Source organism: Gobio gobio, assembly GCF_949357685.1.
Source record: "Gobio gobio genome assembly, chromosome: 1".
Lineage (NCBI taxonomy): Eukaryota > Metazoa > Chordata > Actinopteri > Cypriniformes > Gobionidae > Gobio > Gobio gobio.
In genome coordinates, this window is record NC_137097.1 from 52,663,807 (window position 1) to 52,686,048 (window position 22,242).

At 37.8% G+C, this 22,242-nt stretch overlaps 1 protein-coding gene across 2 annotated transcripts; it reads right to left on the reverse strand.

The window, feature by feature from the left end:
• Nucleotides 1–1,684: 1,684 nt before the first annotated feature.
• brsk1b (BR serine/threonine kinase 1b) lies at nucleotides 1,685–21,079 on the reverse strand. 2 transcript variants are annotated; one of them, XM_079813201.1, is made up of 19 exons: nucleotides 19,749–21,079; nucleotides 17,969–18,063; nucleotides 17,501–17,586; nucleotides 17,219–17,359; nucleotides 16,159–16,275; nucleotides 16,041–16,074; nucleotides 15,831–15,899; nucleotides 15,035–15,181; nucleotides 14,167–14,198; nucleotides 13,490–13,654; nucleotides 12,098–12,195; nucleotides 9,627–9,777; nucleotides 8,921–8,981; nucleotides 7,836–8,442; nucleotides 7,682–7,730; nucleotides 5,468–5,591; nucleotides 5,128–5,341; nucleotides 4,957–5,046; nucleotides 1,685–3,259 (listed from the first exon to the last, which is right to left on the reverse strand). In XM_079813201.1, exons 1-19 carry the CDS (start codon nucleotides 19,834–19,836, stop codon nucleotides 3,042–3,044), a joined length of 2,586 nt encoding a protein of 861 aa, XP_079669327.1. In that variant the 5' UTR covers nucleotides 19,837–21,079; the 3' UTR covers nucleotides 1,685–3,041. The 2 variants fall into 2 exon arrangements, with proteins under 2 accessions (XP_079669327.1, XP_079669328.1); XM_079813202.1 differs by having other exon boundaries at nucleotides 7,836–8,121; nucleotides 19,749–19,877.
• Nucleotides 21,080–22,242: the final 1,163 nt, after the last annotated feature.

Consider the following 22,242-nt stretch of genomic DNA (forward strand, 5'->3'; position numbering starts at 1 on the left):
GGGGGAAGAAAGAGTACAGCTTTACAATCTTAAGAGGAGTAATCCGTTATGATGACAAAGATAATCAATAATCCTCAGGTGAATATAGAATGGATAAAGAATGAAGATACGAGTAATATTTTCTGTTTACAATGAACAGAGATGGGAGGGGTGAGCATACATTGGGGGCAGGCAGGGCATATGTATATAATGAGAGAAGATGGAAGGGGTGGTCTAAAGTATAATTCTATGATTGGGGGACAGAAGCAGGATGAGGTATATAATGTATGGTAAATAAGTGAAGACTAACAATACATATGAAATGTGATACGTGTGCTGTATGTGTGAGGCGAGTAACAAAAACAGAATATCATTCAGTGCATAATGTGGGGAAGAGGAAGGGACAGACATATAGAGCAGGAGTGTCATGAACACAGAGAAAGTATGTGGAGTGTATTTCACATTCACTCAGAGCTGGTGTCCAGACTGTCTGTATTTGCACACTCCCAGACTTACCCTGCCTGAGAACTAACAGAATTGAACATAGAACATCTTCAGGGTTTTGCTCTGGCATTTCCTCTGCCTCTGAAAGTGACTGGGCATGTTTGTGAGCGCACATGCTGGCCGTTTTGTATATGTGGATTTAAGGCATTTGGAGTGTACTAAAATAAGAACATACCCCTTATTATATCTAATGGACAATGCTCCTAAACATTCAACAGTAGTGAAATATATTCAATGTGCTATTCGAAATCAATTCATGGTGATGCAGGAGCTGCTTGATGACTACACAGTCCGAAGCTCAGTGTGCATGTATTTCCGCTATGCTATTTTTGGGCAAGAGTGGACGTGATGGTTGCGGGACGGTGGCAGAGGGAGGACCAGAGCAAAACCTTGCTTTGCATTTAGTGCTCCTTGCGTCAGGACAAGAGTGGGTCAGAGAGAGAGGAGCATTACGGTCAGATTCTGGGCTTCAGGGCAGAGGCTCATTGAAGAAAGAGCTTTTAAGTGGATATTCAGGATCAGGTTCCCCTCATTCACAAATGTAATGAGCTAAAAAGCCCCACTGATCCTGAGTCTGCACTTAAGAGAGCACTTCACTGATTCCCGTGGGTGGGCGAGGAAAGGGACAACTATTTGTTTGAATACAATTCTCTTTTTAGGACAGTGCATTCCAGTTTCAAAGTCCAGTTATCATTCATTTTGTTTCATATTGTCAGTTTTAAGAAGTAGAGTCTTCTTGTGTCTGTCTGTGTGTGTGTGTGTGTGTGTGTGTGTGTGTGTGTGTGTGTGTGTGTGTGTGTGTGTGTGTGTGTGTGTGTGTGTGTGTGTGTGTGTGTGTGTGTGTGTGTGCAAGTGTGAAAAAAGACAGAATACTGCTCGCGTTTCGTACAAAGGGCTGGCCTGGTACGCACGAGTCCGAAACTTTGGGCTCTTGTCTGGGTAACATTCGAAAAGATGGAGAGCGAACAGAGAGGACCTCTTTCTTGTTCCCTCTATTTTGTTCCTCTGCTTCCATAAGGTTCACTTCAGTCTTTACGTCGTACATCCTTTAGGGTTTTGAAATATTTCCCCCCGTGGGAGACATCCAAGGCATGGAGTCATTGCTTGGTTCATTTTTCAAAGTCGTTCTCCAGTTTACTCCTTTGTGAGTTTTTGCTTTTTTAAAATTCAAAATGAAATGAAAATGAGATGGAGAAAATTAGGCTGTTGAAATGGCTTTTAAAAGGACATTTGCAGCATACAACAAATACAAATAGGAAGTTTTACTGCCATTTTCGAAATTGCTCATTTTTCCTCCTGTCATTTTGACTTGACCAGCACCAATAAATAAATAAATAAATAAATAAATAAATGTGTCTTTAAATAAATCAATTAAAAATGTAATATTTCTATTTTTGTTTTGTTTTTTGACATTCACTTTTTCATTTTGTTAATGGAAAAATTTCCCATCTCAGCTCAAAAATATAATATAAATATAAAAGAGGAAACAAAAAAGACTTGTTTGGACTTCCACAGATGGAAGTTCTTCTAGGAATCACATGAGAAGATGGTGGCTTTAACATTTTTCTTCCATTTCGCTCCTCTTGTTCTGATTCTATGTGAACATGTCATAGGAAATCTAGATGCCTGCTCATCCCTCTGTGCCTAACTTAGTGAGTGGGGTGGATCTGAGATACACTGAGAACTGCAATGACGTACAACAGCCCAATCTTTACCGTTTCCATCAGGCAGCTTCCAGTGGGCAGCTCTCCACTGCATATCTGACACTGATTTGGACCTACAACATATCACAGAGTTCAGGATCTACAAGGATCAGTGTTTAACATAGCCTATATCTTCAACACTTAATATCTCAAACATAAAACTGTAGTCACATAGGACTATAGTAGCATTTTGGGTTACAAAATTTAGATTCCATTCTAAAAAAAAAAAATCCTACTCTTTTCTTTACAGTGTTTTGGAAATCCTTTTTTGTGCTCCAAGTGGTGATAAGAATGAAGAACTTCCCACTTTTTTCCTATTCTGTTTGCTTTTCTCTACCTCAAGCAGCTCAGAGTGATTTTCTGATGGATCATTGCTTATGATAATGATGATGATTATGATAATGATGATGATGGTAAGTTTGGGAGACATTCTTTCCTGTCCCACTTGGTGTTTGTTCCTCGGTTTGTATAGTTTGTTGCCATAAGATCCCTTGATATGACCATGGATGTCAAACCCCTTGTTTGTAGTGTACGAAATTATTTGTAGCTAGGGTTTATATTCAGCGATACATCTCGTTTTCACTTTTCAAATCCTTTGCTCCTAAAAAGGACAAGTGATATTGTATTTTTTTTTCTTCAGATGAACATTTGCATGTAAGAACACTTCCATGTGGATAGACTCCTGACTGTTCTGTCGCAGTTGGATCCCAGGGTTTCTGCAAGTGATGTGAAAATCAGGGCTGAGTATACCTGTTGTTGTGTACTGTGCAGATGGACTTTGAGGGAGTCGTGTCTGGGGGGAATCAAAGGAGGGGTTTGTCCCCACCCACTCAACAGCTTGTCTGATTAGTTCACTTAGGGCTGAGACTGGGTTCCATTTGAGGAAAGGAGTCGAGCTTTATCCTTGCCAGACCCCTTCCTTTGTAGAACACTCGCACTACCACCAATACTGCTCCCTTCTCCTCGATCGCTGCGTTCTGCTCGCTCACCGCGATCACCTCCGCCCTCGGAACGATGAGAGTTCTGACGGGTCGGCGTGCTGGGTGGGCGAGACGAAAGCCCATTTTTCTCATCTGGGAAAAGAAAAGAAAACATCAGGGTGGGAGTGTGCTTTGTGGTTGAAAACATTTTTGTTAATTCAAATACAAATAAAAGTTAATGAACTAATTTAATTAATTTTAGTTTTAGATTTTGATACATAGTATAATATAAAAAGTTTCACATTTCACAGATACAAATTCAAATAACAGAAAAGATCTAAAATCCAAACTAAAAATGGCCACAAATGATTTGTAGTTTTTGATACATTGTATGTTATAAAATGTGAACCCTTTCATTTTTAAATGACACCAGTTAGTTGTCCCAGAAAAAAAGCCTGACATCCAGTCTGAGCAGGTGTGTGAGACGGTTTATGAGATATCTGTGCCTGTGGGAGTATTAGTGGAGCTGGAGGATGAAGAGTGGCTGATAGCTTGAACGACTTCTGATTTTTTCAAGTCGGCATATGTGATGAAAGTCAAGTCGACGTCGACTAGTCACTGGTGACGTCATTAATAAACAAATAACCCTGAACCTTGAGCTGAGACGCGAACACGAGTTTTCTTGTGCACAGGACAGCTATGGCATATGACACAGCGCTGCCCATAAGGTTATTGCTCCTACTACAACAGCTTTTGTATCAGTTCTTTTGTCTTTGGGTCATTATATTTCTCACAGATTTCTGCTCGTTCTGAATCAGATACAGATAAAGTAGCACAATAAAGATTATGTAGGCTATATGAATGCATTAGTGGAGAGAGCGATTGCGTGTTAATTAATTCTACTTGCCAGCGTCTCTCTACTAATAAGCTGTGAGTTTTAGTTACTAAGAAATATATGTTATAACTTTTCAGTTTCTAAGCTATTTTAGTGATACATCACAGAACAGTATTGATACATTTCTGCGCTACTGAATGGTTTTGTGTAAGGCACGCGTGATGTGCGAGCTATGCGTGTGTGTGTGTGTGTGTTACAATGCAGCACACATTTAGAACGGTGATTAACTGACCTGTACAATAAGCGTGCATTCTCCCTATCAATTTTGAGCTTCCAGATGGTATATAAACAAACATGTCTTGTGGAGAGCTCTCTGAGTATGTATTTATTTGTAATTTTTAACTGTTGGAAACAGAGCCTGGCAGCCTGCATGTCAGGAAATGGCTTATCCTGTCGCGCCCTCTATAGGCCAGCGACTAGTCGACTTCAAGCTTAAAGCGTCATGGCAGAGCATTAAAGTCGACTAGTCGATTAGTCAACTAGTCGGTGTAAATCCTAGTGGCTGATAGACTGGGTTTCGGCAGAGCCACTTCCCACCCTTGTCCACACCTTCCTGTTCTCGTTTTTATCACGGTGTTCACACTGTTTCATATTGATTTCAATTTTCTTGTGTATATAATGCCTTCACTTCTCTCAGTTAATTGTCTTGGTTGTGTTTAGAGCACACTGTTTCGTTTTGTTTTCATGTTGGATGTCACTCTTTTGTTTGGTTTTAATAAAGTTAAGCTGTTTATCCGCTTTGCTCTCTGTATCATCATCTTCATCATAACGTAACATTAGCACATTAACTTTGGCTGCCCTAAAATACGAAAATTAAAGAATAAATAAACTGATAAAAGTAAAAACGAATGCACATTAAACATACGCAAAAATAAAGTAAAAATGAATGCATACATGTAATGTTTTGTGAATGAGTGCATGTTTTTGGATGGAAGTGTAGATGTGGAACATTCACCTGCAAGCGCCTGCACAGAAGGCTGGTCATGTGTACTGAGAAGCTGAGCTTGAATGGTCTCTACCACTCGTTTAAACCTGCGGCTAGGACCTGCAAAACAATATTATCATGTTTGTAGAAATGACAGCTTGTGCAGACACATGACACCGGCTCTCTCGTCTTTTTAAATACCTGATAATAGGGTGAAGGTGACGCTGTAAATGCCAGTCTCCCTCCTTCCCTCCCTTTCTCTCTCTTTCTCTCTCTCTCGTTCTCTCTCTCCTTCTGAGAAAGCGATGTCAACCTGAAATTTGACAGGCTTCTGGAAGACAGACGGACCTCCAGAGGACTTGTACTCAGCCCGGAAACTTGTCTGAGAGATGACACTGTGACTCAGGGAGGGAATCTAGAGGAGAACAGAGACATACATCAAAGCTTGAATCTTCAAGAAAGAAGCAGATTTTTGAACTGAAGAGAAAGATGAAGAGGAAGAGGAAAATAAATACCTAACATACTAAAAAAAGATACTAACTGATAGAAAGGCGTGGACGATGTCAGCCTTGATAGAGCTTAGTGGTTTGTCTCTAATCACCACAAAAATTTGCTCTTCCCTCTCCAGACTGATGAAATTTCCAAACCACGACTTCTTTGCCAGCCTATAGCAAAATATAAAAATATATGCAGATAAATACATTTTTGCTACTGTTTCATGGCTTTCGTTGTACACAGAATACACATTAGAGACTTCATAGCATCATTAATGGACTTGGTTTTATAAGAATGTTATCTTTGAAAAGCTAATTCTGCAAGTGCACAAATAAAACTGCCACCATAAGTCTTATCTGTCTTCATTCCTAGAATTATACACATTCAGGGAAAAGCAGCTGAATATGCTGAAAAAGCTTCAAAACAAACATACTGAATCATAGGAGCAGGTTGTTGCTGTATCAACATTGAACTTATGGTACATAGCACATGAAGAATTAAAGAATATTAAATTCATTGTCAAAGCAAATGTCAAAATTTAACTGATTTAAAATGGCTGACATTAAAATTCTATTTTGTGTAAATAAATAAAGTAAAAAAACTAAAATCAGTCACTTTAAATTTTACAAGTGAATTTAAGAATCACATCACAGTGTTATTTTAGTGTTATTTATGTATTATTGTTGTCAGGGTTCTATGTGTTATTATTGTTCTGTTCTATGTGTTCTGGTTCTGTTTTCCCTGTGCCTGTCATTTTACCCATTTTTCCAGTGTGCCTGATTAACCATTGCAAAGTTTGACACCACACACAGACACACACACAAACTTTTCATGGTGGTTCTCACCGCCTAGACTTTAAAATGTTTAAAGTGTTTAAAGTCCAGGCGGTGAGAACCACCATGAAAAGTTTGTGTGTGTGTCTGTGTGTGGTGTCAAACTTTGCAATGGTTTGGGGATACAGCTCAAGCAATGCCAAAATATTCACCAATTTAAATCAAGATACAAAGAAATGGTGTTGACAAAATATAAGGCTGAGGGCGGGATCTTGGTGTTCTCAGGATTGTGATTATGGGGTGATTGTTATTGTATAAAAACAGAAGTAGTGATGATCATAATTGTTCTTATTATTTATATTGATATTATAAATGGTGATATAATTACAACACGGCGGGATATGATTACATAGCTGAGTAAATAATAATAATGATAATGACATGAGCAGATAAATAGTAAAAAAGTTCTACTTCTTTCCACTCCCTTTCGAGCAAGTATTATGTGTAAATAATGTGTGTGAATATGTATATCATAATTGTAAAGTGTATATATGTGTGTATGTGTATTTAGGTATACGTATACAATTATATATATATATATATATATATATATATATATATATATATATATATATATATGGGAGATAAACTGTTCTATTTTTCTATGTATATTGTGTGATTCCGTTCACCTGTTCTGTTCATAATCTCATTAGTTTTCCTTGTTATTTAAGCCCAGTGTTCCCTGCATTCATTGTTCGATGTAGTCAAAGTGATGTGGTTGTGTTTCTCCGTTATTCTCCTGTATTATTAAAGACTATTTTGTTTGAATCTTTGTTTTTGTCCACTTGTTTATAGCAGCCACCTGTGATAATTATAGTATTTATTAATATTCTGAATTATTTTATTGTCAGTCGATTTAACTAGCCATTTATTTTTATTTCAGTTTTAGTCATTTTAGTACTTCAACAAATGTACTTTATTTCAGTTAGTATTCAGTATTTAAACTTGTTCAGCTAATATATATATATATATTTATTTTACTTCTGCTTTATTTCAATGAATGAAAACCATTTTTAATAGTTTTAGATAACAATTTACTGTTACATGATGGCAAAGGTAATATTAAGGTAACAGACATGAAATGAGCATGAACAGTATTCAACAATGGCTATACAACTAAATGGAAAAAAAACCTGGTTTACCGGTAAGAGATCATTTGTGAACATGTGTGAATAGGACCTTTTCAAAAATACCGTTAAATTGGTTCTGGCAATTTACCAGTAAGGGAAGTTGTAACATTACCAGTACATTACCGGTATGATGCTGTGTGTGCACGCAGAATGAGCACATACGAAGTCAGTATGCACTGACGCCAGTCATAAAGTTTTTATGGAGATGATGTGATTATTCCGTGCTGTTTGCTGTGTGAAAGGGGCTAAAATCAAATCATGTTTTTTTACTCATGTTTTATTCCTCTAAATACTCACTCTGGGCTAGACTCTGGAGTTAAACTGGACATGTCTTCTGATGTAGGAACTATTGAAACAAACCAGAAAATCAAAACATTTTACAGTGACATTTGACTTTCAATGATGTTTGAATGATTAACAATTATACAATGTTGGTTGACGCTTCACTCACCCTGTAGTCTTCGGCGGTGGAACCGTGGCGATCCTAGAAGGTTGTTCTTGAAGGAGTTGAGGCGTGTCCTCCAGTGGGCTGAACTACTGGCAGCCATTCCACCACTTCCCCCAGGACTGGAGGGCGGGGTTAGGGACAGGGAACCACCACCCACACCACCACCACCCCCTTCAGCTCGTGAGGAGGAAGAGGAGGAGGAGGAGGAGGGCGGGGTGGGTGGGGGGTGCTGGGGATGGTGCACAGGGGTCCCAAGAGGGGTGGGGAGTGGGGAGCCCTGTGGGGTGACCTGCGACACATGGGCAGAGTTAGGATAGATGGTCTTAGTGACAGACTTCAGGACAGAAGGAGTAGGGAAGAAGAAGCGAGGGATGGGGGACAGGAGCGGAGAGGGGGAAGGCGAAGGAGACGGAGGAGTCTGCAGGGGGAGGGACTTCATAGACTGCAGGTGGGGACGGTCAGAGGCTGCTTTTGAGGGTAGGGTCTGGGTTTTTTGGTCAGCCACGCGTTGGGACGCCCGGGGTGTGGTGGAACTTCCTGCTTTGGGTTCTTTAGACTGGGCGGTGGAAGCAGAGGTGACTTCAGCTTGGCTGAAAGTGAAAACTGGGCTCTGACAGGTAGGAAGAGAAAGGATAGAAGGATGGAGAGGGAAAGAGGAATGGAGAGATGGACACAGCAATGGTCATGAGCGTTAATGAAAGCTATGGTATATGATTATTAACATTAGAATTCAACTGAGAAGAGTTAGGAAAATGATGCATAGCTCTTTGAGAAGCAAGTGAAATCTAGTATAAATTAGTCAACAATTGTTAGGACATTAATTAATGTGCAAAATGCAAGTTAAAACAAGCTACATATATTTGTGTGAGTCTGTGCATGTCTTTGGTGTGAATAATGACTCCAGTATGAGGACAGTATGAGGTAGATGAACATAAAAAAGAGCAATTCAATCCAATTCAACTTTGCTATTCATACCACAATAACAACAACAAACACAATACGTTTCACCATTTTAAACTGAGCACTGCATAGTGGAATTTTACTTCTAATCCAATAACAGTATGGCCATCAAATGTGGAGCAACTTACTCGAGGACTGCTGAGGGGACTGGATGAGAGGCCGGTTGAAGCTCCGCTAACTGATCGAGACCTATCAGAACACCAGGACATATCAGTCAAACATCCCATGTTCATGGATATGTTTGTTTACTTAGATATATGCATTTCTATTGACAATAAAAATCTTAGCAACTGTGAAAGGAATGATTAACTTTACACCACTCATTAAGGACTTGCTTTCCATTTACTGATCTCTATTTATATATAGATAGTTATATATAGATAAAGATATCTAGGAAAGGCTTAAGCCTTGTCTGTGAAACCGGGGGTTTATCTATATTATAAATTAATGTTTTGTTTTCACCATGTTTGAAATCAATACACCCTTGTCGTTGCAAACAACATAAAAGATTCTTTTCACAGAGGCCATGTCTCATTGACCAATTAGAAATTAATTTATTCACAACCAGCATTTAGCTTTTGTGGTCAAAAAACAACACTGAAGAAAATATAAGATTGTAAGAAAAACTTGTCGCCTATAGTGTACCGTGATTGTGTTTGATTACTGAATAAGACATACTTAAAAGTGGTGAAACTCATTTGTGAATTTGCCCTTTAAGGTTTTACCTGCACATTTTTGGAAGGCACTTGAAGTTGAACAGAGGACACATGTGGTACATTAAGCTTGACTTTTAGATGAAGGGTAATACAGTTATCTTAAACAGTTTGCATGTACCTCTGGCTATGTGCAGAGGTATCCAGTGCTCTGCGGGGAGGTGTCGGAGAGCCCTGCTCTGTCACACTCAGTACCTCCAGACTCTTTCTCTCCGGCCGACAGCGCCCATGACGGGTCAGCATGGGCGAGTCCACCCGCTTACGGGGAGGATCTGATCACACAACCACAACAACACACACACACCCACTGTAACACAAACATCTACTGTGTACTAGGGGTGTAATGGTACACAAAACTGACAGTTCGGTACGTACCTCGGTTTTGAAGTCACGGTTCGGTACGGATTCGGTACAGCAGTTTTACAAAATTGCTTTTTATTAATTTTTATTCAACAGTGGTTTAATGAAAAAAAATAGTGTCTGTCTGTCCTTACATGAATTCAGTTATAACTAAAAGTTTCTTAAAGATAATGCTGTAAACTATATAGGGAGCCCTTACTTACATATTGCTACATATTACTATTAGCCTAAATTCAGTTGCTATTTTTTTTAGATAAAATAATCAACACTCATAAGCTTCACATGAGGCAGTTTTTGCATTAACTTCTAAATCTAATTATTATTATTCGTTGTTGAAATATAATCATTTAATGTAGTTTTCATGACAGGTTTATTTAAACATACATTAAATAAACAAGACATCACTAACAGGCTAAGTAGTATATAAGGAATATATAGGCTAATATAGTGCTTGTATTCAATGAAAGAGTTGATTTCTCTAGTGAACTCACAGCTGTGGACACTGAATGACTTCTGAGGTAAACGTGATTCTACATGACAAGCTGTTTTATTGTGTTTCCGCGGTTGAAACACAGATGGAGCGATTACACGACATAATATGATACATTTCAGTAAGTTGTAATGTATCCTCAACATACCTTAAGAGATATTAATTTATGTTTATTCTTTAGAAGAGATGATCGCATTCACTTGCGCGCCACGCGCTGCCGCTTGAAATTGAACTGATACGCGTCTATCAGTCACGTCACATTAAAGAGTGTTAAAACGGCATTTATCGTGATAAAATGGACTGAATACTCAATATGTTCGTGTGGGAACTCGGATTGAAGTGTGTTCCGCGCTTTAAACAAGCCGACTGTTAACTGTTAAAGATTACATTCATAACCGTTCGGTACACGCGCGCACCGAACCGAAAGCCCTGTACCGAAACGGTTCAATACGAATACGTGTACCGTTACACCCCTACTGTGTACACTTCATGAACAAGTCACATTACAAACCTTACTATATCCAAGATGGAACCTAAGGTTTTTTTTTATATATATATATATATATATATATATATATATATATAACTATATATAAAATGTACAACTGCAATGCAACAGAGATTAACTGTATTACAGTGTTAGGAGGGAAATTAGCATAGAAGCTGAAAAATAAGTCCTTTTCAGTGTTGATGAGAGACAGAGCTTCTAAGCAACAGGGTAGATACTGTAGTATCTGCATACAACATGGCCTATGTGAAAGACGAGTTATGGCATGACAGTGAGATGATGGACAGTAAGGTATTATTAGTCAGGCAGTAGGGCTGCACAGTTTATCTTGTTCTCCAGCGTATTAAGTTTGTATTGTTAAAGGAAAGGGACTGCTAAATTAGATCCTGCCTCTCAACTCTCGTTGCGGCAACCAACATGACAACTACAATATAATAAATTTACCATCTAGCAATTTGCTGTAGCTTAGATATTGAAGCAAAAGAACAAAACGATTTATAACCTAAATTAAATAGGATGTGCAAAGTCTACAAACTAACAAGTTAACTACTTTTTAAATTTGTGTATGGACTCTGCTCTGCTGCCAATAGAAATAGTTGTATTTTAAGGGTGTGCAATTGGGTATACAAAAGAACAAACTCACATTGTACCAGTCACTTAAAGGGAACTCAAATATCATTCCACTTTACATTCACAAGTTTGTTTTGTCCCAATTAATGTAAATAATAATAATACATTATTATTATTAGCCTTTATATTTTTGATTAATTGTGCTGCCCTAGTATCAGGGAGAGACATTCCTTTCAAATAATTATACCAGTAAATGGTAAACGTGAAAAATCGTTTTTCAAAACTTTTTCTCAGTATACATTAGAAGAGTCCCGCTCTGATCCAACCTGCAGCACCAGTTCTTCCACCTACTACACTGCCCTAAAACAACCATGTGTTTCAACCTCCCTGTCAAGCTCTTAATGATGACAATTCTCCACATTGCAATCTCTTTTTAGTCCTGGTCTTGATCTGTTTATTTTGGGGAACAAGCCCTCAATATGTTACATTTATAAATCACTGACGCTTGCCTTAGAGCCCTTAAATGAAACTGGCTTACTTTCAGGCCTAAAGCTCCAGCATTCTTTCTAGGTTACCAACTACTGTCATGGTGTTCAATGACTAGCTTTGAACGAGACAGCAACACACACATGGAACTCAGGTCGAACTCCAAAAATTCACTCACCAACATCATTTCTGGGGGGAAGGTGTTCATCTTCATAACTAGGGTAGCGCTCCTTTCTGTCCAACAGAAGGTAGTAGATCAACTTCTCCTGGTTTTCTCTGGGAAGGGAAAGATGCAAGTCAGAGGACCAAAATGATGTTCATTGTTTTGACAAAATCATTCAAATATCTTCTTTCATTGAAGAAAGTAAGTCATCCAGGATTGGAATAACAGGGTTTTTTATTAAGAGCTTTTTAAGACCTTTTTAAGACCAATTAAAGAAAATTTAAGGAATAAACTGAGGGGAGCATAACGCATAAACATTTTCTCTAAATGTAAACAATCTAAGCACACAATGAGTTGTAATTGTATTGAATTGTAAAAAAGTGATTTTATGATTAAAACAAGAACAAATATCTGCCAATGTGTTCATAAAAACCACTTAATTCAAATGTAAGTAATTTTTATACCCAATGACAGATATTTGTTCTTGTTTTAAGCATATTTGCATGTCCAGTATTATACAGTAAATTACATTTTTATAAATGGATTGTGCAATTCAGTCCACGTTTTCTGCATTACAGAAATCATAGGGCCCTAATTTTATGCCATGATATTGAACTTCTTCTCCTTCTTGAGACTTTCTCCTCCAATTTAAGACATTTCTAAGGCCTTTAATTGTGGAAGGTCAAATTAAGACTTTAAAGACCAGCGGAAACCCTGAATAAGTAAATGATTTTTGGCTGAACTATCCCTTTAAAGTCAGCATGAAACAGAAGTTGCGATAGCCTTTTCTCCCTATTGTGACATATATCCAAGTCAAATGGCTTATTGAACAGGGAAAAAAAATGTAGGGCGGGACTTGATTTTTCCATTGGGAATTGATTAGATCTCACGTGAGTGACAGGTTTTCCCACCCTCACTCTGAAAACAATTTTGTTGCAAGAGGGAGGGGAAGGCCACATTTTGTTATTAAGATTATGAGGCCACATGAATGTAAATTTTTTTAAATAATGATGTGCACGGATAAATAATTTATAATAAACAATGCAATAATCTATGCAATACTACTGAAAAATCATGATCCTAACCTTTATCTCCATACCGAAATCCTAGATGGCCAGGCAGTTTTTCATCTTTTATAAATTAATAAAAAATTTGTGTCCTGGACACTGTGAGCACAGAGAGTGTAGTGTACACTGTAAGTTTTCAAATGCTTAGCTTAAATGTCTAATATGAATAAATAGTGCTCATAAATGGCTGTTGAGATAGTATTCTCAAGTGAAACGAGTAGAGACTTGGGCCCAGAAACAGCATTCCTTACATCACGAGATTCACGACTTAACAAGTGGATTCTTTTCTGAAATGACAGGCTGAAATGTCTTGAGCACACACACAGACGTTAAGACTCACTCTTCACACTGCAGGTCTCTGGTGAGCTTGACACGGTCTCTGAAGCAGCCCAGGGAATGCATGCTCTCCAGAACATCAGGGTCCAGATCAGTAAGAGACAGAATCCTCTTCACACACACACGCCTCGGGGGTGGCTGCTCTGGACACGGCTCATTCCTGCCCCCTCTGAGACAGAAAGACACACAGACACACAAACAAGTCGAGTACATTTTAGATGCAAAAACACAAAAAAGAAAATCAGATTTTAATGGAATAGTTCTGTGGAAAGGCAAAATAATTTTTGCAGACAGAGAAAAGACCATTAAAGTGGTTCGTATGACTTGTAGGCTATATTCCAGATCTTTAGACATATGACAGCTTTGTGTGAAGAGCAGAGCCAAATTTTTGTTTCTGCTCCTAAATATGGCAAAGACATTTGATCATGAGAAATTTGAGAACCTGTCACTGACATGACATGACATTTGGAAACAAAATTTAGGTAAAAACAAAAAAGACACAAAATTCAGTATTACACCATACATTGTTGAGCTTGACAAACATACATACATTGTTTGTCACACAACTGTTGATGCTCAAAGATTTTTTAATTCTCCTTTTTTATTCAATGGAAAAAGAACAGCAAATGGTGAGAACATTTTCTTTTGCAAACTATTCAAAATAGCTCACACGATACTTACTGATACCAGGGGTGCTTTTGTATTTCTTCCAACTGAAAAAAGAAAAAACAAGAATTATCATAAATATGCCTTGGCAGTACACTAAGAAATTAAAACTTTTATTCTACAAGGATGCATTCAACTGATCAAAAGTGACAATATTAAGACATTTATAATATTACAAATGATTTCTATTTTAAATAAATGCTGCTATTTTGAACTTTCAATTTATCCTGAAAAATACTGTATCATGGTCTCCACAAAAATATTAAGCCGTACAATTGTTTTCAACATTGATATATATATTTTACAAGCGTTAGTCCTGCTCATTTGCATGGTCTGCTTCATCTAAATGATCCACGCGCACACATTGGATTTGGCACAGGTTTTATGCCGGATGCCCTTCCTAACATAGAGTGCTAGGACACACAATCATACTTACACACACTACATCCAATTTGGCATATCCAATTCACTTAACCTGAGGAACCCCACGCTGACACGGGGAGAACATGCAAACTCCACACAGAAAGGACTCCTGGCTCAGCCGGGGCTCAAACTGTGGACCTTCTTGCTGTGAGGTGCTACCCACTGAGCCACTGTGATTTCTGAAGGATCGAGTGATAGTGAAGACTAGAGCAATGATGCCGTAGTGTGTGTGAGTGTGATGCTGAAAATTCAGCTTTGACATCACAGGAATAAATTACATTTTAAAATATATTCAAATAGAAAATATAGAAATATTTCACAATATTATTTTTTTTTTAATGTATTTTTTGATCAGATAAATGCAGCCTTTTACCAACCCCAAACTTTTGAATGAAAGGAAACAAACATTATATACTATATTTATATATAAAAAGAAGTGCACTGTGTTCATGTTCTATACCGTGAGACGTTTCTCAGGGTTGACCTCAATCATGCCACGGAGGAGGGCCTGGCAGTCTGGAGGAATGAAGTGAGGCATGTGAAATACTCCACTCTTCACCTTCTCCAACAGCTGACGCAGGTTATCATGGTCAAAGGGCAACGCTCCCTGTGAGGTGTTACAATTCACACACATTTCTAAAAGCGAAGGAGAGCTAGCAATATTGGGACACTTATTTTACTTATAAAACACTTATTTCCTTAACCATTATATTTTTTATAAGTTTCTAAGGACAGGTAAAGAAGGTATTAAAGGGTAAGTCCACCCAAAAATGAAACGTCTGTCACTCATGAGGTTCCAAACCTGTAAGACCTTCGTTCATCTTCGGAACACAATTTTTTTGGATGAAATCCGAGATCTTTCTGACCCCCTATATAGACTGCAACTTTATTACCACTTTCAATGCCCAGAAATATAGTACAGACATTGTTAAAATTGTCCATGTGACTACATTGGTTCAACCTTAATTTTATGAAGCGACGAGAATGCTTTTTATGCACAGAACTTTCAACTATTTTAACCACTTTCTGGGCCTTGAAAATGGTGATTATGTTGCAGTCTAAGTGGGGTCAGAAAGCTCACGGATTTCATCACAAATATCTTAATTTCTGTTCCGAAGATGAACGAAGGTCTTAGGGTTTTGGAACAACATGGCGGTGAGTAATTAATGACAGAATTTTTGTTTTTGGGTAAACTAACCCTTTAAAAGCGGGAGAAATATTGAAAATGACAAATATAAGATGCAGTCAGTTCTTACCACCAACAGAGCAAAGAGAATAACCCCACAGCTCCATACATCTGCCCGACGCCCATCGTATTTCTCTCCCTGTAAATAAAAAAAAAAACACTAAATACAAATAAGTATTGGCTGTTTTGTTAGATTTGAATCTATGAGACTTGGGTTAGGGTTAGGCCCCATATTACAATAAATAATATGGGGCTTATGCTCAAAGAGCATCGTCCTTACCCTGATGACCTCAGGACATGCATAATGGGGTGATCTGCAGATACATAACGCAGAGCATTAATAGCTACTTCATCTTCAATAGCACAGAATTAAAAGCACATAAACACTAGGTACTGACCCACAGCTGGTCTCCAGCAGGCTGTCCCCAACCTGTAGGGAGGCCATGCCGAAGTCAGCAATCCTGATATTATTCTTCTCATCCAACAGGAGGTTTTCAGGTTTAAGATCTCTGTGGCTGATAAACAAAGGATGTAATGACAGAATTGTAATATAATTTTGTATGCTGTAATGTTCTTGACGTATCTAAAACCAGAATTCCTTTCCAGAATAAGAATGACCTATTTATACTCTGCAGTATGTTACAAGAATAAATTACAACATTTTGTAATACGTTTTCCTATTATGTATTTGTTTGTTTGTTTATTTAATGTAAAAAGGACGCTCAACATACAAAAAAATAAACATTGGAAACTATGAACACTACCACTCAAAAGATTTGTTTTTGAAAGAAGTCTCTTATGCTTGCCTGCATTTATTTGGTCAAAACAGTAATATTGTAGAATATTATTCCATTTGAAAAACACTTTTCTTTTTTTATATATATTTTAAAATATAATTTATTCCTGTGATGACAAAGCTGAATTTTCAGCATCATTACTCTCGTCTTCAGTGTCACATGATCCTTCAGAAATCATTCTAATATGATGATTTTCTGCTCATTTCTTATTATTATCAATGTTGAAAATAATATTGCTGCTTAATATTTTTGTGGAAACCGTAATGCATTTTTTCAGAATTATTTGAATTAGAAATCTTTTGTAACATTATAAATGTCATTGCTGTCACTTTTGATCAATTTGATGCATCCTTGCTGAATAAATTATTCTGGTATATCTATATACAAAGTTTATATAGTAAATCTATATACAAATATAATACAAATGTATATAGAGTATATCTATATACAAACTGGCACATATATGGAAATAATGTTAGTCAGCTTAGTCTTCTTCATTTGGCCACAAGTTCTTATCTCAACACACAACCATGTTGTCTTAAAGTTGCAACACCTGCTACAGAATGTTGATTATGCAAAAATATTATGAAAAAATAAAATATGCCTATAAGGAACGTGTGTATGAAGCACATTAAATAAAAAAGTAAAAAGAGACATTTACCATATAGAGTGACTGTGACAGAAGTCCAGAGCAGATATGATTTGTCTGAAGAACTTTCGAGCTTCTTTAGGGGTCAATCTGCCTTTCTTTACCAGGTAGTCAAATAGCTCCCCACCAGATACATGTTCCAGCACTAGATACCTGAGAGAAAGACATTTATGAAACACATGCACAGAGATGCATGCACATGAAATGGTCCACACAAGCACACCAGAAGAGAATGCAGGATGTAAGTCTAGACAAGACAAGACCAGGCATGTGGAGAAACAGAGCAGTACTTACAGATATTTGTTATTCTCGTACACATCATACAGTTTTAGGACATGAGGGTGCTCTATTAGTTTAAGAATAGCTATCTCTCTCTCCACCTGCAGAAACAGGGAGAGCGAGGGACATTGAATGAGAGTTGAATAGAGAAAAGGAGCAACTTTAATGTAGGAAAAGACCAAGCAAAATGATCACTCTCAATTAGATGTGAACTAATAGTCAATATGTTAACAAGAGTCTGACAATACACAGTAGACATGGACAAAAATGACTGAACAGGGAGAGTCCTGCATTTCTTTAGCACAGAACATTAGAGCAGATGCAGCATAAACTGTGGTTAATAAAGCAGTTGGAGTTATGCAGCTGCTGTGTTATTGAAGAGCTTTGTAAACAAGAAAATGGTGCATACGCAGGGAGATGACTGGGAAAAAGAAAAACTTTTCGATGTTTCAGTTGTACATTTCTCTCGTATGCACAACTTACTTTCATTAGAACAGACTCTGATAGCTTTTCTCTGTTAACTATTTTTATGGCCACCTTCTGTCCTGTGATACAGTGAACTCCTAACTTCACCAGACCTGCAAGAGGAACACAGATGGTCATTGTTCATTAGATGCATTCTAAAAGTGGACAACATTCAAATCCAGATGAGATTTTAGAAAATGAAAAGGCGGCAGCGTATAACAGCAACATCCAGACTGCACACTGCACAATTGTATGTAATCAACGCTCATTTACAAACTCTTACACCGGAAAAAATAAATACAGTACTACCAAAAACACTATTGATGTCCTAAAAACACCAGTGCATAATGATCATATAAGCAATCGCATAAATCATGAATGAAACACCCTCTTTTACTTGCCAAAAATTGGTCTACTTCTTAATGCATAGATCTATATCACTTACTCTTGTGCACATTCACATTCAATTTACAATGTACTGACAAACGGGATCTCTGTGGCCTTTGAATTAAGAACAGATCTGTGGCATTCCTCAAAGATAATGAGTATCCAGGTTTACATGACTAGTAGAGACTGGAATTAATTTCAATTTTACTATTAACTTTTTATACTAGTATACACATTTGAATTTCTTTAGTTAAATTTCCTATTTTTTTGTTACTGGTAACAAATTTCAATTTGATGATTAGACACAAGTACCTATTTATTAAACAATGGTATGTGCAGAATTCAAGTTGTTATTAATTGAACTAAAGTAGATGACTAGTCATTGCTTACATTATCTAGTAAAATCTAGTAAAACTACTACACTGTAAAAAAAAAAATTTAAAAAGTAAGTTACCTGGTTGCCTTAAAATTTTGAGTTCATTGAAATTAAAAATTTGAGTTAATACATTGAACATTTTGAGAATCGACATCACCCTTTATTTAAATATTATATTATATATTTTGTATGCACATGTGTTATTGTATTTTTTTGTGATAATGCAGTGAAACATGCCAAATTGAGCTTTTTCACGATTTATCCACAAAAAAAAAATATTTATGTGGTTCAGATATTTTGAGTTTCTATTTATTAAACCAATTTCCTTCGTTGTATAAACTCACATTTTTAATTTCAATGAACTCAAAATTTGAAGGCAACCAGGTTACTTACTTTTTTAAGTTAAGAATAAATATACAACTAACTACTAGATGAGTAGCCTAACTAGTAAGTACTCAATTCTATTGAACAGTTGAAGAAATGCATGTTAGTCAGAAGTAAACAGAATATCTGAACCACAGATTCCCATAGAATTTAACTGCAAAAATTGTGCTAATTTGTTACAAGTAACAAAGGAATGTATCTATAATAGGACAGTACTACAAGCAAAAGAAAAGTAACAGTGAATAATTGAATGCCTGGGAGGCTGGGATAAGTACTAGCATAATAGTAACTAGAATAATTAGTGGGGAAATTGAATATAGTTGGTTGACAAAAGTAAGCAATTGAGAAAACGAGCAATTACATTCAGGCTTTGAAACAGTTCAAATGAATTAGCCTACGGCCACGTGACTAAAAAAAACGCCAGAAAGATCAAATAATCGCCTCCCTCAATCACTGTCATTACTGTCATTTGCTTCCGTGCCTCATTTCATTTCATCAGCTGAAATATCCCTGCACACACATTAACCGCTTTGCTTATTGCCGAATCAACCTTTCAATGGATTAATTCTTCAATGAGACGCGCGAAGTAGAGCAGAATTTATTCCAATGCATTAACTGAGTACTAATATCCCAAAGAGGAAATGCTCTTACCTGTCTGGCCCTTCCCCAGCGTCTTTTCCAGTCGATAGGGCCCGACATACTGAGCTGCCTGACTCCCCGACAACTCCTTACTGGACATTTCGTTCGACAGCGATTTTGTGTCACAATATAAAGGGGGTAAATCAGTGTATTTTCACAATGTATCCACTGGTGCCTGTCCTGCTCACGTAATAACTCCGCCGTACAGACATCACCGACGGTGAGCGATGATGACACAGGGATGCTGAGGCGTGATGTCAGTGCCGTGGCCTACTCCCAAACATCTGCCGTCTCTCCTTAAAGTTGCTGGAAATCGCTCGCTAACATTTTCCGTTCGAAATTTTTTAAAAATAAACAGGGGGTGCGCGACCAGCCGGGCCTATATGCCAAATGACAGCTGTTGTTGCGATTTACACGGACTGTGGTGTCTGTTGGAAGAATGATGATAAATCTCTCAGTGTGTATGGGCTAACACTACACGACTACATCAGATAATCGCCGTGAGCAACAGTACAAATATTATAAATACTGAGGACAGTTAAAGATAACGGGATTATTATATAGCCTGGTTCAGTCATCTGTTCATTTTCGCCGGTAGCTATATTATCTAAAATAAATATCCATGTAGCCTGCCGTTAATGGCAAACTAGAAGTGACCTATTTATTAAAAACTTGGCCACATCTATCCTGCGAAATAGCCGCACACCCGGTTTGTGACACCTCATAGGCCTATTATTCTGTCTAATATTTAGTGCCTCCTTCTTTTGTCAACGACTCTTCAAAGTGTTTCGTCTTATTTGAATCAATGTGTGGATGTGTAGGATGAGCGTCCCGTGCCTGATATAAACTACGGTCTCTTCCAGGCCTCACATCCGGAAATACGGGAGAAGACAGCCACCCTTTCGCGAAAGAAAGCCTCAGTGTCTTCCGTCACATGAATCCGCCTATTAATCCACACAGTGCGCGTGTCAAGTGTACATCGCGCTATTGTAAGCTATAGTGTTTGCGCAGAAATCCCTTGCTTTATGCATACGGAACACATTCCTGGTCAAAAAACAAGCATCTTTAACTAGCGTAGGAGCCTCCTCTCCCCCTCCCTCCCGCTCGCGCTGGCTATGTGCATATCACAGCATCTTCTCTCGCTCTCCTCCCGTCGCCTCGGCTACCGCGCGTGGAGTCATTCTCTCGAGTTAGAGTTACAGTCGCTTGAAACCGCCTGGCTTTAATCCGTTCGCTTCGGTTGCCTTGTGGCCGTAAGGGTAGCAATCCCTCAGTCAGTGGGGCCTTTCTCTGTTTTCTAGCTCTCACTCTCCCTGTATTCCTTTTCCCCATCCGACACGAGCAGCATCAGCATCCGGGTTCTGCGCTTCTTGCGTCCCCTCCCTTTCGCGATTCCCATCGAATACGCTCGTCATAGACCCCCACCCCATTTCCGCCCGTGAGCACGTCCCTCACATTATTGAACCCACCCCGCACTTTATATTGTCATTGGGCACATCTGTCATTTGTTTATATATAGGCTAGATTAATGTTTTTTTATATCATTTGTTGTCATAATATTAATGGACTGTCATTTTTAACCCTGTTTTTTTTTTTTTTTTTTTTTTAAGAAAATAATACCGCAGCCTTGCAGGAATATGCTATCTATCATTATTAGGCTACACGATAGTTCTTAACCTTGTTATGAAGCCTACATTTATGTATTTAGCAGATTCTCATATCCAAAGCGACTTGCAATAGAGAAACATAATTCGTCACAGAGCCAACAATATTCATTGTAGGCTACAGAATGAATGCTACATTAGGAAACTGTGTGTTCTCCAATAAAACTACTTTTTTGTTGCTAAAATTAAAGCACCATCCCTGCCGTTCCATCTTTGAACACAAGGTGGCAGTAGAGACAAAGACATAGGGCGTGTTCTGCAGGCAAGAGGTTATTGAAAAATCTCCCAGCAATCTAATGCGCATGTAGTAGCCCATGTCAGGTTTTTTTTCTTTTCTTAATCTTACCCAGAAACATTTGTCATAGCGAAAAGTATCTTCTAGTCCTAGATACTGCCTGTGGTCCAGAAAGCAGGAGGCATTGGTCTAGCTATTTTGATCTCTTATTTATTAAGATATTTTTTAAATATTGAAAATATTGTGTAGGCTATAGGGGCTTTCAAACTGGGGTCATCCAGAAGGTTTTAAGGGGTCCCCAGAAAATTTCAGAGAGAACAAAAAACAAAGCAAAAATGGTTAAAGTCTACTGAACATTCTTCTGTTTCTCTCCTTTATTGCCGTACATAGGCCTACTTTCCAGATATGTTTGCTTTGTATCTTCTGGGGAGTTTTTCTCACTATAGTCCCCTTTATCTTGCTCACTGTATTCTTAACGCAGTACGTAAGCTCCTTATTTATTGTTAAAGTTGCTTATACTAATCATTTTTTAATGAAAATGTTCTTCTTCAGGTTTATACATCCAACATTAAGTATAGCTAATTTATGTTTGGAAACAAAATGTTGT

Bases quoted from the DNA above. Each gene is read 5' to 3' on its own strand.
- brsk1b (XM_079813201.1), bottom strand. From the start codon at position 19,836: ATGTCCAGTAAGGAGTTGTCGGGGAGTCAGGCAGCTCAGTATGTCGGG. The intron at 15,182-15,830 runs GTAAGAACTGAC...AACACCTCACAG, and splicing joins TTCTCTTTGCTCTGTTGGTG to GGAGCGTTGCCCTTTGACCA. The intron at 9,778-12,097 runs GTGAGTGAATTT...TTGTGTGATCAG, and splicing joins TCCCCCCAGAAATGATGTTG to ATCCTCCCCGTAAGCGGGTG.